The 16,001-nt window shown below is 40.4% G+C and overlaps 2 protein-coding genes across 5 annotated transcripts in view; one reads left to right on the top strand and one right to left on the bottom strand.

Moving 5' to 3' along the window:
• Positions 1-3,476, top strand: part of GTF3A (general transcription factor IIIA) — a gene marked incomplete at its 5' end in the record, with an annotated part of 51,774 nt that extends 48,298 nt beyond the window's left edge. The window contains 4 exons of the mRNA XM_079138413.1: positions 911-991; positions 1,786-2,015; positions 2,984-3,043; positions 3,211-3,476. Of these exons, the coding sequence (XP_078994539.1) occupies positions 911-991; positions 1,786-2,015; positions 2,984-3,043; positions 3,211-3,375 (536 nt within the window). The 3' untranslated portion in view covers positions 3,376-3,476. The remainder of the gene's footprint in view (positions 1-910; positions 992-1,785; positions 2,016-2,983; positions 3,044-3,210) is intronic.
• Positions 3,456-15,910, bottom strand: MTIF3 (mitochondrial translational initiation factor 3; the record flags this gene model as incomplete). 4 transcript variants are annotated; one of them, XM_079138773.1, is made up of 5 exons in its annotated part: positions 15,818-15,888; positions 10,836-10,897; positions 6,481-6,941; positions 4,560-4,717; positions 3,456-3,674 (listed from the first exon to the last, which is right to left on the bottom strand). In XM_079138773.1, the coding sequence occupies exons 3-5, from the start codon at positions 6,938-6,940 to the stop codon at positions 3,456-3,458; spliced, it is 837 nt and encodes a 278-aa protein (XP_078994899.1). In that variant the 5' UTR covers position 6,941; positions 10,836-10,897; positions 15,818-15,888. The 4 variants fall into 4 exon arrangements, with proteins under 4 accessions (XP_078994899.1, XP_078994897.1, XP_078994900.1 ...); XM_079138771.1 differs by lacking the exon at positions 10,836-10,897 and having other exon boundaries at positions 15,818-15,910; XM_079138774.1 differs by lacking the exons at positions 10,836-10,897; positions 15,818-15,888 and adding an exon at positions 15,705-15,725.
• Between the last annotated feature and the right edge of the window lie 91 nt (positions 15,911-16,001).

The following is a 16,001-nucleotide window of genomic DNA, read 5'->3' as shown; positions in this document are numbered from 1 at the left end:
AACTTAAAATTCATAAATTCTAGGGCCTGGGAAACTATAGTATAGATATAAGACAGCAAATACAAGCAGTTATTAGAATCAAGTAGGTTTTGTTCTTTGTTTTTTTAGTTGTATATGGACACAATACCTTCATTCATTTATTTTTATGTGGTGCTGAGGATCGGACCCAGTACCTCAGACGTGCTAGGCAAGCACTCTACCACTGAGCCACAACCCTGGCCCCTGAATTTTGTTTTTAAATGGATTAGTGAGCAAGAGTGCAAGACAGCCACATTCTTTTTTGGTTTGAAGTTGGTGAAACTCAGCCTGTTTTATATGGCTGATTAATCCAGTTACTGTGCTTTACACAATGTCCATTTCTGGTCACGGTTTTCCTGGTTTATTTTCTCCCATAGCTATATCTTGTTTTTGCAGTATGAAACTTACAAGATGCAAGACTAGAGGTAGCTGGGGAATGGGCACTGTAACTCCTGAGATTTGGTGCTGATGGTCTGCCAAGGACAAAGGGCTGGGTAACACTTTGTCCTTGACAAAGGGCTGATGGAAAAAGAGGCAAGCTTAGAGAGGCAGGAAAAGGGAACATGGACCTGTGAGTGTGGTGGGGGGAGGGCATAAATTAGCAGGTGAAATATACACATGGCTCACCTAATGAGACAGACAGAGGCACCCTTCCGGTGGCGTCTGCTAGGGTAAAGTCCTAACACGAAGCACCTTGTATACAATTGTTTGGTTTCACTATAATGTTACACTTTCTTAAGTTTTTATCTCACCCCTTGAGTCCAACAGAATTGAATGGTATTGGGAGAGAGGAGAAAGATTTTTAGGCATATAAGTTTCCTAATTATGATGAGTGATTACAGTGAGTATTCTTACCAGGCAGAGCACCAGTCTATTTTTTTTTTTTAAACAGGCTATGTATGTCAAAAGGGATGTTCCTTTGTGGCAAAAACATGGACAGAACTTCTAAAACACATGAGAGAAACCCACAAAGGTAAGGCAGACATAAAAGGAATGGTATAAATATTTGCCACTGCAGAACTGATATAGTGCTTTTAAAGAGCAGAATATTAGATATATACCATAAAGTAAAAAGTTTTTCTATGTTTTGGTGAAATGCTGGCTCCCTCAGCTGTTTGCTAGGTGAGCAGAGTGGGGCTAGGTCTCTTGGAACTAGCACACCATGACTTAACATGCTCAAAGGTTCTGTAAGTCTCTAAAAACAGTCTTGGAAGGCACCAGTGCTCTGTGAGATCTTGGGAAAACAGGGCTTCATATTTATGGACACTGTGTAGACAGATATTTCATTTTCTCCTGTCTAGTTACCATGCTGAGAACCTCTGCTTCCTGTACAGCCAAGGGGCTTGGGAGTGGTAGAAGAAATTAAAAGACTTGAGATAAACCTCCAAGCAGTAAAAGTGGGTGTTAGGCCAAGCATGGTGGTGCTTGCCTGTAATCCCAGCAACTTGGGAGGATGAGGCAGGAGGATCCCAAGTTCAAAGCAAGCCTTAGCAACTTAGTGAGACCCTAAGCAGCTTGGGGCTGGGGATGTGGATTAGTGGTTAAGTGTCCCTCAGTTCAAACCCTGGTACTAAAAAAACAAAAAAAACAAAAAAAACAAAAAAAAAAAACAAAAAAAAAAAACTGGGGTTAGCGTTTCCTTGGAAATTTCTGACTTCTGTATAGTTATAAGGTTTTGGACATTAAGTATGTTATTTATGCATTCAGCATCAATTTTTCCTGTATGGCAAAATCTAAGAAAGTTGGTTAAATTTGTCTACTTCACAGAGGAAATATCATGTGAAGTATGCCAGAAAACATTTAAACGCAAAGATTACCTGAAGCAACACATGAAAACTCATGCCCCAGAACAGCTTGTGTGTCAGTGCCCAAGAGAAGGCTGTGGTAGAACCTACACCACAGTGTTCAATCTCCAGAGCCATATTTTCTCTTTCCATGAGGAAATGCGCCCGTTTGTGTGTGAACACACTGGCTGTGGCAAGACATTTGCAATGAAAGTAAGTGCTCCCCTCCACGTGCAGCCCTTGCTGTCTGTGCTTACACGTGGGCTCTAGGTTGGCGTCCTGGGGTCTGCAGTGGGAAGGCCTACTGAGCAGGCATAACACGTCTCCCACTTTTGCTTCAGCTGGGGTAGTGGTTCACTCAACTCTGCTGAATCCACTGGCTTCAACCAATCTGTGTCCAGTGGACTGGAAGGACTGCATCAACAGGGAACTCATTAGAAATGCAAGTTCTCAGGCCCCACTTTAACCCTGCTGAGTCAGAAGCCCAGTGGGTGGGGCCAGGAATCCTTTACTAAGTGGAGAAGCCAGTGACCTTGGAATCTGTGCGTATTTAGAGCATGCTGGTGCTTTGGGTTCTTTTGGACCATTACCTAAGGACTAGGAAGGGAAATGAGCAAAAAGGGATGAAGGACCACAGAACTTTGGAGATGTCATCTAGGTCTCAGCAACATGCATGGGGTCAGGGAGAACGTGATCCTTGGGAGTTTGTAAACTGCTCTGGTTGATTTCTTACAGATTCTTAACTGCAGTTATAATAGAGACAGACGAGAGAACTGAGGTTCACTCAGCACAGTCAACACTGGTAGAAAACCCCCAGGAGGCTGAAGGTGGCCAGCACTGTCACCAGTGTCAGTAGGACACGGGGGATTCCTTCTAGTGGTCAGGAATATGGTTTAGGCAGATTCAGTTTGCAACAACTGAATGACTCGTTTACAACAGCTTTCCCCCTCCTCAGGAAGAATTAAGCAAAGTGGTTGGGATTGTATAGGTTCCTAAAGTGGTCCTTGGAAAGGCAATGAAAATCACTAGTCCTGGGGTGGGGGCAGGGGGCCGGGTTTAAATCATACCCCTGAACAGAAAGAAGACTGACAGGGTAAATAACTCTTACAGCTTTCATGTTCATGGATTCTCCAGTGTTATGGTTTTTAAAATACAGGTTTCTCTTTTTTTCTTCACTGTAGCAAAGCCTCATGAGGCATGCTGTTGTGCATGATCCTGACAAGAAGAAAATGAAGCTTAAAGTAAGTTGAAGCCACTTAGGGGAGCTCTGGGGTCTAAACCTACCCTGCCTGAAGCCTGGCACACCCCCCGGCTTCTCTCTAAAGGAGTGTTTCCCTGTCGGAGCACACAACCAACCCAGATAATTCTGACTTTGAGTTCTAGTTGTCTGTTTTCCTTATTCCCAAAGGTAAAACCATCTCGGGAAAAACGGAGTTTGGCCTCTCACCTCAGTGGCTATATCCCTCCCAAAAGGAAACAAGAGCAAGACTCATCTTTGCCTAAAAACAGAGGGTTGGGGAACCGTGTGGAAGACAAGGTGCTCTCGACGGTCGCGGTGCTCACCCTCCACTAGGCACCTACTGAGCCTTGTTGAAGGACTAGACCACTGAGTTTTTTTCTTGCTCAGAAGCCTGTTTGTCTTTATTAAAAAAATCACTGATGCAGAACATTTGATTCCTTGTCATTTCCATTTTCTTTGTTCAAAATGTCTCTTTTCTGGGTCTCTTGCAAGTCTCCGTATGCCTTCTCTTCTTTCTTTGTCAAATGCCGAATAACACACATTAAGGCTTTTCCTCCTTTAACAGGTTGTGGCCTGGATAAGAAGGTAGCTATTCCAGGCATAGTCTGAACTATTTGATTAAATATTTCCTCCTAAAAAAGGAAAATAGTTTACAAATAATTTAAAATCATAAAAATATGTGATGAACACATACAAAAATCAGTGTCCTAGTCACTTATTTAAGTGACTAGCTGATTAGCTCACATATCTGGTTAAGTGACTGAAATCTGTACAGGGACTCCATGTGACTGACTAACACACTGAAGGCTTGACAGTCTTGAGTTTCCCCTCTGTCACAGCACTAAGGGGTCATATTTGGCCCCAGACTAAAAACACTAGATTTGGACCCTGGCAACCTCTCTCTCTATCCCCCAAACTGTTAGTCCAGTGCAGTTCCTAACACTGATGCTATCACAGAATGACTTGTTAAAAAAATAAATAAATAAAATCATAGAGACTCTAGACTCCAGAAATTCTGAATCAGTTGGGCTATAATCTAGGCCTACATGGTTCTAACATGGACTTAGGGTTGAAGCCACTGTACCAGTGCCTCCTTTAGTGGGTGATACAGTTACCCAACTTTAAAAGTGGAACAGACAGCCCATAAACATCCTGGCATTGTAAATCAACACAACCTCTAGAAGACACTGCAACTATACAATGCATCTCATAAACACGACAAAAGGAGAATTATGAAGTTTCTAGTTTTCCTATTTTAAAGGCTACTCATTGTATAATCTGTAAAATAGAACAGTATATAATTTTACATTATTTTTCATATGACAAAGTATGCTATACTGGAAAATACAGTATGCTTGCATTTTGAGAAGAAACAAACTGGAAAGCTACTGTCATTACTAGGAAATAGAATTACACTCCCTTTTCTTTGCCTTTAATTTTCCCAGATTTTCTACACATATATTTTTATATTGAACAACAAAAAACACAAGCAGTTACTCATTCCAACTTTTACTTACCATCTTATTTTCTGGTTCATCTACATTTTTCCCCTTCTTTATGGTAATTTGAACTTGATATTTTTTCTCAATCCACTGCTGAATCTGTTTACTCTTTGTGTCCAAATCATGTTGTTTAATATTTGAAGAAAAAGTTAGTTCCTTTGTCACAGTTGGTCCTGGTTTGAAACAGTGAGATTTGATGCTAGAACTACTCACAGGTCTCTGAAACCTGAACTTGCCCGCACACCTTGAAGATCTTGGGTTGCCACAGGGGCCCCAGTGGTCCTCGTCTGACTCGTTGCCTCACAGACCAGCAACCGTTCTTTTAAATTGGGGAGATGGACATAAAAGTACGAATATTTTACCCGCCAGGTCAAATCTCAAGGTTTTTGCATTATATACAACAGAAGACTATAAATTAAGAAAAATGAACATGAATAGGCAACTCAAAAAAGCTCAAACAGTGGAAGGAAACAGAACAGTAAGTAATGGTTTCTCACCTATTAGCAAACAAAAATGACCACATGACAGTACTAAGTGTAGGTGAGAATGTAGAAAATTTTCATACATTGCTGATGAGAGAAACTGCACCCAAGTGAATTCACTGAATTTATAGTGTGCACAATCATTGATAATGAAAAACTGGGAATAAGCCCAATATAAAAATGGATTAAATTTGATACAATCTTGAAATATGGTAATTATAATAAATTAGCTACAGCTATTATGTAAATATGGACAGATGCTGGAAACAATAGTGTGTCATTTATACTTACTAAAATCTGGTGTTTATGTGTAATGCGTTTAACAACTGGATCTACATACTAAAGGTGAGCAAGGACAACTCTGGGGAAGGGGCTTCAGCTTTTCTATAGTTAACTGTACTAAATTTCTGAACTATAATCATGTTAACACTTGTTCATTTTAGATGATGGGTAGTAAGTATTGATTATCTTTTTGCTGTAAGCTTTTAAGTTAAATCTTTTAAAAAAGAATTTTTAACACCTCCTTGCTTCCTGGCAGTTCCTACCAGTTGGTCCTGGGTCTTCATTAGTAATGCCTTCCATTAGCCCTTCAACGTCTCCAGTCTGTTCAGCTCTTTTATGTTGTTGTTCAACTATTCTTAATGACATATGTTTGATGTCCTTTTTCCCCTGGTTGGTCTCTTCTGCATATCTATTTTCCAATCAACATCCTTGTTAACTGTGACGTTATAAAACTGAGCCACAGACAACATGTGTCTTTCTCATAGCACAAAACCTCAGGATGGCTGCCCAGGTACCAGTCTTCTGACAACTGTCCCAGAGTGCTTCCCAGTGAGCAATCTTCCACAACGATCAGCACTTCTTAGGAACCACGAAAAACAAGCATATCTTCACTTAATATCCAGCTCATGGCTTCTATGAGGCTTCACTGATAAGTACCTGGTAAGGTGACTGGTCAAGTATGCAAATGAGCATTGCAACTGACACTAATAAAATACTTTGGTGTGAGGTGGAATTTGAACCCCTTCAAAATTTTAAAGGTGCTTCCAAATAATTAACCATCTCTGGTTAAGGGATGAGAAAAGCACAACAAAAGGAAGGAGTTAAGTGATTCCACCTCTTCTGAATTTCATTTCATCACTCAGAGACAAGGCTCAGAGACAGGGCAGGGTATTTCCATCACTCTGGTTGGTGTGCCTTGTTTAACCCTCCTTTTTATGAAGGTTCAAAGGAAGAGACAATACATACAGGGTGTCAAGTAAAAATGAAGAGAAGAATGGAACTAAGGGATGGAGGAGGCGACAAAGACACTGGGAATGCTGGTAGAGCCATGAATATTTTGAATTTTCCTGTTTTTCATTTCCCACTGTCACAGGCACCGTGGTAGATGCCAAAGTCTAAACTGCTGATTTTTGGTCCTAACGTATTTAAGGAACAAACAGTTAAATACCTACCAGGTTTTAGTTTGGCCTTTTCTGTGTCTCTGAGCCGCAGCCGTTCCTGGTGAATCTGTGTTCCTGTCATGAGCTGGTATTCCGGGGGCTCTGTGCTAGAGTTCCTCCGCACCAGCCTCAGGTCTCGCTCTTCCATGAGTCTAATTGCATCTGCTCGGTGCATGTTTCCCAAATCATTGCCCTTCTCATCAAGGACACGAATAATTCGCTCACCAATTTTCCTTCCAACATTACTAAAAGTTGTGTCACTCTTTTTTTTCTTTTTCCTCTCATCCTGGGTGTCCTCAACAGTACTAAAACTTTTTGTATGCATTAGGTAGGGCAGTCTTGGGGCATAAGCAACCAGGAACAACTGCACTGGGACTGTCTTTTGTCTAATGTGTTTATCAAAACACCTTCCAATGCAATTATTTTCAGTCCTTATGGTTTGCAGCAGTAGCCTCTTCAGGACAGCAGCCATCCTAAGACATAAGAAAAATTCATTAAGATTCAATCATTTTCCAGGAGTGATAATGCACACCTATAATCCCAGCTACTAGAAGACTGAGGCGAGGAGGAACACAAGTTCAAGACAACACTGTGAGACCCCCCCCAAAAAAAAGGCTGGGGATCTAGTTCAGTGGTAGAATGCTTGCCTAGCATGCACAAGGCTCTGTGTTCAAATTTCAATACCACCAAAAAATAAAATTAATCATTCCCATAAGTCTGCTATTGTGGAACACATCCAGGCATGTGTGAGGTTACAGGCTGCCATCTGTGAATGTTATGGAATGCTGTTCTCAGGACTATCAGATCCATCCACGGGAAGTTTGCATCAGTAAGACGGACTATTGGGTAACCCTGGCCAGATTAATTCATGGTGGTATTGTTCCTAGTACAAGTGGTTATCAGAACAAACCAGCACTAAACGTTTTTTTCTCTTATACTCATTTCACTTGACTTTTTTTTTTTTTTTCTTTTTTCTTTTTTGGGTACTGGGGATTGAACTCAGAGGCACTCAATCACTGAGCCACATCCTCAGCCCTATTTTGTATTTTATTTAGAGACAGGGTCTCAGTCACTTAGCACCTTGTTAGCTTTGAACTCATGATCCTCCTGCCTCATCCCCAAGCCCTGGGATTACAGTTGTGTGCCAACACACCCAGCTCACTTGACTAATTTTGTCAAGGAACTTAGAGTGTCAACTCCAAGAGCAAAGATCATCATGAGGGTTTATTTATGAGGATACAGGATATAAAATGCCTATTGACTTATAAATACCAATTCATAAACTGCTAACAATTTATGAGTGTATCTGATGGCATAGAACAGTTAAGAATAGTATTATGGGAAGGGGAACCCTCCAAAAAGGATGTTGACCCACTGGAAGAACAGACTGTCAGAAAAGAAATACCCTGACATAAATCAAAGAGTTGGCCTCATAGCCTATAAAGATCACTAACCAGGTAAGGTCAGCATTACTAAAAAGTGTTAACTAAGCATTAGGCATATATGATATTGGATTTACTGTATGGTGTAAGACTGAATTTGAAACACTTTAAAATGACACACTGATTTTTCTAATTGTTTCTCTGCCTCATTGTGCCTCTCTCATTCACAGGTTTGGTACATCTTGGACACACAGGCTGAAGGAGTGACAAGAGAACCCATTCATCTCATTTAGGATATACTGAGAAACCATAAAGAAACCAGAATTCAGAGAGGTGTGTCTTATGAAAGATAAAAGAGGACAGGAGGAGGTGCTTTTTTCCCAAAGAATGGTCACTGCATGGCCTGCATGAGAATCACTGATGGTGTAAAAAACTGGAAACTCCCTCTATCCCTGGCTGTGATCCCACCTGGCTGTATAACCCACTGTCCCATCTCATCCCAATCCCTCACTCCTCATGTTGGTGAGTCATATGGAAAAAGAAATGGTAAACTGAATAGAAAGTGATGGGTATGCATATTCTCACTTCCCTCTTTACCAAGGTGGATAACACCCAACCCTCAAATTTATACCTGTGATCTCTACCCTGAGTTCCAAACTTGAAACAGCCTACCCAACATCTCCTCTTAGATAAGCAATAATCATTCTCAAGCCAACATTTCCAAAATTCACTGTTGGTCTTTCACCTCACCTGCTCCCTTTTATCTTCCCTGTCTCGTAGAATGGCAACATACATTCTGCTTGCTCAGGCCAAAGACACCAAAGTTATCTTGCACTTTAGTTTTCTTTCAGTGATTCATCAGAGAATCCTATTGTTCATCTTGTAAAATATATCCAGAACCCTACCCTTCTCATCTCCTCCACTGCTGTAACTCTGCTCAAAAACCACCATCATGTCTCACCTGGATCACACAATGAGCCACTGCCTGCCCTTGCCCCTGAGAATTGATGGCCATGATGGTCGTGACCCTTTTAAAATATATGTCAGGGACAGGGTTGTAGCTTAATGTTACAGCACTTGCCTAGTATGCTTGAGGTCCTGGATTCCATCCCCAGGACCACAAAAATGAATGAATGAATGGATGAATGAATAAATATGTCAGATCACATCACTCCTCTGCTCACAACACTCCACTGGCTCCATTTCTACTCCAGGTAAAATCCAAGCCCTTGTAATGACCTAACATGCCCCCCACCACTGGCCCACGCTGATCACCGCTCTCTCCATTCACTCTGCTCCAAACTTGCTTCCTCCTTGCTGCTCCTTGGAAACACTGAACACATCCCTCCTCTGGGTCCTTGCACACAGAAGTTCCTTTCCCTGCAACCCTCTTCCTTCAGATAGCTGCCTGCTTCGTTTACTTCACGTCTCTGTTCAAATGTCACCCACTTGGTGAGGGCTTCCCTGACTCTTACAGCCCATCACTTTCAAACCCATCATATGACCTTTTGAAAAACTCCCTTGCCTCCCTCAACATGTCCTTGTTGAATGGACGTATGGGCAAAGGAAACAGCCACAGAGGAGTAGTGGTACCCACAGCACTTGACCTCTGTGCCCTCAGCTGTGCCACTTCCCTCCAGCACACACACATTAGCTGGCATTCAACCTCCACCAGCCTGAAGATCCAGGGCCAGAGGCTTCATCACTGTGAATGGGATGAGCTAATTCATAGTGATAACCTCGCTGGTGACTCCAGCTGTAGGTGTTATAAAGGCTATAAGGTAAGAGTGAACCGAATCTTAAAGAGCTCAGACATTTCTTGTTTAATAAAAAATAGATCTTTATTGGTAAAGGAAGCCCCGATGTTAGTCATCTTACTGTCACTCTAACAAATACCTGAGATAATCAACTTATGAAAAGGAAAGGTTTGATTTGGCTCACAATTTTGGAGGTTTCAGTCCTTGATCAGCTGGCCCCTCCTTTTGGGCCTGTGGCAAGGCAGCACATCATGGTGGGAGTGAGTGTATGGTGGAGCAAACCAAAGGTAATTTTCCTATTCTTCTTAATTATCATTATTTCTCAATTTTTTTTTAAGAGGAAGAAGTGCTATTTTAATACTTCTAATAAAGACTACTTCAGAAAAATAATATAGATTATTTAAAAAGTTTTAAAAACATTTTCCAAGATGAGAAAAAGGAAAGCAAAAGAGTAGAGAACTACTGGAACTATTTTTTTTAAAGTCCTTTACCTTATCATTTTTCAAATTTAATTTCAAATTTAAAAAAGCTTAAACTTTTCTTGACACATAGAGGAAATAAAGGAATCCACTACAATTAAGCTTTAATGCTAGCTAATGCTGGCTTTAGATCAGCAAAATTGAAAATACATGTTTCTTCAAAATAGACCCTTATACATAAAAATATTAATATAAAACTAAGAAAAAACTGTAATGTTAAATTTGAATAATAAATTAGATAAATTGAGAACTTTATAATTTTTTATTAGGAAAAAATTCAATCTGTACACAAAGACTACTAAATGAATAGCCTGTGGCCAAACTTTTTTCATCTCCACCCCCACAACCATTAAAGAGTTATCCCAAAGTAAATCCTAGGGCACCAGCAAATACCTCAATGTGTTTTTATAAGAGGTACTATTTTATCTTTTAAATAATTATAAGAACATTATCTCACTTAATAATCCTTTTTTATTATCAGACACCTAGTTTTCAGATGTTTTAAAGTATTATAATTTTGTTTGCTGATACTTGACTTACAGTTTAGCTTCCTGAAGGGACTCCCAGTGGTCAAATGTGGTATAATTTAAACCATAAGGAAAAATGACTAATACATTTTGAGAGACTAAATATGCAAAAAAATCTATGGGAACAACAATTTGTACAACTCCCTGTGACAATTATACCTTGGCTCCTCTGAAAATCAGTAAATTGGTAACTAAATAAAAAGAACTAAGCATTTATCCTACCTTGTTAGGAAGAACTGTACTCATCCCCTGTTGATGAAAAGCTCTTTAGAGAAGAATGATAGCTAATAAATGGAGGAAGAAAAGTAATTAGAAGAATCACCATTTTGGCATAACAAATGAAACCAGTGATTCAGGTAACAAAGCTGCAAAAAATCATTCAGAAGAAACCTGATGCCAACAGGTCTCCCCCAAAACGAACAGGTAACAACACATTGTGTGGAGGAGACAGCTGGCTGTCACCATCGTGACCAAAGGTGTGACTTGGTATCACAAATGGTGGGATAACCTGTCATCCTAGTCATACCTCCTGATGTGCAGCTTCTCCAAGTATATAGCACCTCTCGTGAACAGCCTTGCCAAAAGGGCTTTACCGACACCTGATGCAGTGTCTACACCTAGCTTCCAGTTTCCAACGGATACCAGGGCCAGACTCAGAAAGGAACAAATTAAACACCACAAGGAAACCATCTCATAAATCCAGATTGTGGGAGAAGACAACTGGCTCGGTGTCTTAAAGAGTGAAAGTCATGCAAATGAAAAGGGAAGGAAGCAGACTGTTCTTAAATAAAAAGATCAAAAAGATAGAATTATAAAATGCAATGCATTTGAAGAAAGGCAGCTGAAAGGTATGTTTGGGATGTAGGGGGGAATGTGAATATAAATTAGGTATTAGATACTATCAGAGAGGTACTGCTGATTTTCTTAGTGTGAAAATATAATTCCTAGGAAATGAACGCTTAAGTACTTAGTGTCATTACATCTGTCACTTGCTTTAAAAGGGTTCAGTAGGAAATATAGTCAGCAATTATGGCAACGTTTGCTAAATCTGTTTGGGTGTTCAGTTAGTTTTTCAACTTTTTTGTTGTTTAAAAAGTTTAAAAAGGACAAAGTTCACCAGTCATGTCAATATACAACTATAGTCTGCAAATTCTATATTTCACTGTAATCTAATAAACTGGCATTCTAGTTTTGGGCATCTTAAAAAAATGCATTCCCTTCATTAGTCTTAAGCTTATGTCTAAGTGTCCAATAAATGAGGACTTTACAAACTTAAAATGTTTAAATGGTGATATTTGCAGTTTGAAATGGAACTTGTACATGTTTTGCTAATTTGAAAATCAACGTGTTTACATCAGGGCAGTGTTTCTAAGAAACCAGAAGCCTGAAGCCAGACATGCCTATAATCCCAATCTCTCAGGAGTTTGAGCTCAACCACAGTACTGTCATAATAAAAAATAAAAAGGGCTGGGGATGTAGCTCAGTGGTAAAGCCCCTCTGTGTTTACTCCCAATAGCAGAAAAGAAAGGAAGGAAGGCACAAACAACCAACCAGAGGATTGCATCATCACTTGGAGATGCTTCAAAGCAACAGATATTTCCTTTCCCTTCTCCTATGAAGACTGGGTTAAAACAGGGGGAACAAAAACAGATGAAATTTTAGTGAATGAATAATAAAACATTATAATCTAAGTGAGTTCAAGGACAGCTTAAGCTGGGAAGTGTGAAATTACTCTTAATCTTTCCAGTTTGAGGTAAAACAGGAAGCCATGTTCTCTTAAGAATTGTCCTTGATACTTTTGTCAGATCAATAATACTAGACTGAACAGAAAAGGAGTCAATCAAAATAAAGATGCTTATATTCTTATAACGTTAGTGCATTTACTGCACTCTTACTCCTACAAGAGCCAAGTATCAAAGTTGATTACTTATAATATATGATTTTATAGTATATTAATCTGATTTGATTACTTATCAACTTTGCCAAAAATTATGCTGTGCTGCCCAAGTCTGCTTTCAATTCAGTAGCTGACTCCACATTGAAGAAATAGATAATTTTTTATATTTATACTTTATTTACTTGTGATTGGTTCACTGAGTAAGGAGGCCTCTTAGCATCATTAACTCTCCTAAACAATATATGGAAAAAAATGTAGTTGTATTTGCTCCAAATTCACATGGTATGGGGTAAACTTAATGTTTGGTCCATACATTCAGTAAAAAATGATTTAAATACTAAGTCATAAAGTGGGAAATTATTAAATAAATATGTATCTACCTCCAGGTGCACTTGTTATTTCAGATGAACTTAGGGTCATGTTGTTTATATTTTCCCATTAGTCTTCAGTTGTCTAACAAATAGTATTCTTTGTAGGACTATTTTTCCTCAATATTTCATTACAAAAATGCTTAAACATATAGGAAAGTTGAAAATTTTTTCAGTAAACAACTCAAATACTTATCATTTAAATCTTACAATTAGCATGTTCCTATCCTAGCTTCATCTATCCATCTCTCTATTCTTTCTGTTCATTTTATGTTTTGGTGCATTTGAAGGTGAGTTGTAGATATCAGTACACTTCATCCTCAAATTCTTCAGCATGCATATCACTAACTAGAGTTCGGCACTTGTTTACAATTCTTTTCTTCCTTTGGAGTCAAAATTTACATACAATCATTCGAGATGTACAAATCTTAAGCATACCATTTGATTAGTTTTGACAGGTACATATACCTTTGTAGCCAAAACTCTCATCAACAAGTACATCAACCCCATCATCCCAGAAAGTTTCTCTTGCCTCTTCCACATCAATCTCAATCTCTGCCCTAGGGCAACTGTAGTTCTGACCATTTTTCCATCATAGTGTACTCGAAGACTTCACATAAATGGAATCAAACAGCACATATTCTTTGTTATAGGCACCTCAGCATGTTTTCAAGATTCATCCTGGTCATTTGTATGTGTCATTAGTTTGTTCCTTTTTATTTCTGAAAAGTATCCCAATATAATTATACTGCGATTTTAAAAAATCTAGTTTTCTAATGAAACACTTAGGGTGTGTGGTTTTTGGCTCTTACAAATAAAGCGGCCATGAACATTCTTATAGCTAAACCCAAAAGCAATGAAATGATTTTTAATGATTACTGCTCCAAATGATGGTTGCATTCCCCTTATGATACATTATTTTTCATTCTTCATGAGGTACTAATCATGTACTTGTAAGGAAACTTTATAAAACATAATGTAAATATGTGGTTTAGTAGATACAAATCATAATGGGTGAGTGGGTGGGGAGTATCATTCTCTAAAAAGTTAAGTTGCATGCAGTTTTAAACTAGGTAGACTGAAAAGATGAAAATAATTTGTATTATTTGTTTACTTGTTACTTTTCTTTCCCTTATAATTGATATGCACAAGCTTATATTGGTATCTGTTCATTCAGGGGAGATGAATCAAAGTTATGTAGATTCTAATGGACTAAATACTTGGGAAATTAACTTTGCCAATTCCTGTAACTCTAAAGATTCTCTCTTCCACTTCCCAAAAGAATTTCAAGAAGTCCTTGCATCAGCCAGCTAACCATCCCCTGTACCCACTTCCAGCTTGTGTGCTGAAACTGTAATTTCAGAGGACTGCACAATTGTTACTGGGCCTTCATGCTGCTCTCCCTTGGTTCTGGCTTTGTTCTTCATAAGAAGCATAAATTGCTCTCCATAATGAGACTGAGCTATTTAAGAGCTAGAACTACAACTTACACAACACTGGAAAAAATCCACATATATCTTTGGCCAATTACTTAACCATTTTTTTTTGTTATTAAATTGAAATAACTTAATAACCATCCCCAAAATAGTTAAGAAGCCTGTACACTCAGAGTTGAAGAGTCAGCACTAAAAATTGGATTTATTCCTGTATGTTAATCTTCTAATTGGCCATGTCCTCTTCCCAAATTCCCTAGCTCAGCGACCTGCATGACTACCCTTTGGAGGCAAGTGACACTTCCATTCTCCCTTTCAATCCAATCCATCACCAAGTCTCATCAACTCAGTCCTGCTGGGATTTATCCACTTTTTTTCCCCATATTCACTGTCCTTCCCACTTCTCCTTTCTGCCTAAACCACATGGCCTTTCAGTTTTTTAAAAACTCTTTCCCTCGGTTTAGGAAACTAAGGGAACTATGTCAGAGGCCCAAGGTGTGCCTCTCTGCTCTTTCTCAGGGCGTTTATTTGGACTACATCCCCAAATAAGCCAGATCTTCTACCTCCTATCTCCACCCCCACCCCCCCGCCCCCAGCTGTCTGTTGGGCTCAACATAAAATGTTTCCATAGTCCGGCTTATTCTTCCCTTATAGCGCTTATTACAATTATAACTTTGAGATTATTTTAATACTTTTGCTCTCCCTCACTAGACCATAAGCTCTGTGAAACAGGAAACAAATGTGGTTTATTCATTAATGAAAAGACGGGCACAACAGTCTCCCATCCACCCTCTGTATTTTTCTTGGACTGAGGACTTTCATAACTCGTACTTGGAACTGTGGCTTCTCAGTAAGAAAACTTATTTTACGTCTTTTGGGAGTCTTAGGCACCTACTAAGTGATAAATGAGCGGGGTGAACCCCACAGTCACTTCATGAACTTCCCCACTATGCCCTCCACGCCGCGGCAGCAGGCAGCAAGGACAGGCGTTTATCTAGCTCTTCCTTCCTAAGCGCAGGTCCCCTCCACTGTATTTCTTGAGCGGCGCCAGGAACTCGCCCCGGCAGCGAGCGCTTCCGGGAGGAGCGGACTCCGTCACGCGCCGCAGGAGTTGCCACGCCCACCCCGGCAAGTAGGCCCGCTACGCGCCTCGTAGAGAAAGGACGTGGGGACGTGCTGCGTGCGCGTGCGTAGGCGGGCCGGACTGGCAGGTACCCGGAGAACCCAGTGGGACGGTCCACCGGTCTAGCTCGGTCGTTACTAGGAAGCTCGGGCTGTGACCTGTAGCCGAAAATTCCGGCCTTGTACTCTAGCTGAACCCGCGGCCTCCCAGTCGGTTCTTCGGGGATGCGGGGGGTTTGCCCCCTCCGCCCGGCAGGACGGTAGCCCTGACCTTCCATGTTCACAGGCCAGCGCAAGGCCGCTTGCTCTGCCGGCAAGTCGCCTACTGCACGTCCTCCAGCCCAGGTCCCCTCACCGCTCGGCCCCCTTCACCTTTAGCATTACCTGTAACGGAGGTCGGCGATTGGTAATGTCTGACAGAGCCAGTGAACGGGCTCTGCGTCAAGACCCTTTCGCTTTCCGTAGTGGGCAGGGCTTCGCGTGTCCTTTTAAAGGAAAGGTGACATGGGAAAAACGCCCCCGACAAAAAATGCTGAAGACACGAGGAACTAATTGCAGGGAGATTGCT

The sequence above is a fragment of the Sciurus vulgaris genome (assembly GCF_902686455.1).
Source record: "Sciurus vulgaris genome assembly, chromosome: 4".
Lineage (NCBI taxonomy): Eukaryota > Metazoa > Chordata > Mammalia > Rodentia > Sciuridae > Sciurus > Sciurus vulgaris.
Note: the sequence above shows the minus strand (reverse complement) of the source record. Positions and strands in the feature narration are given on the sequence as shown.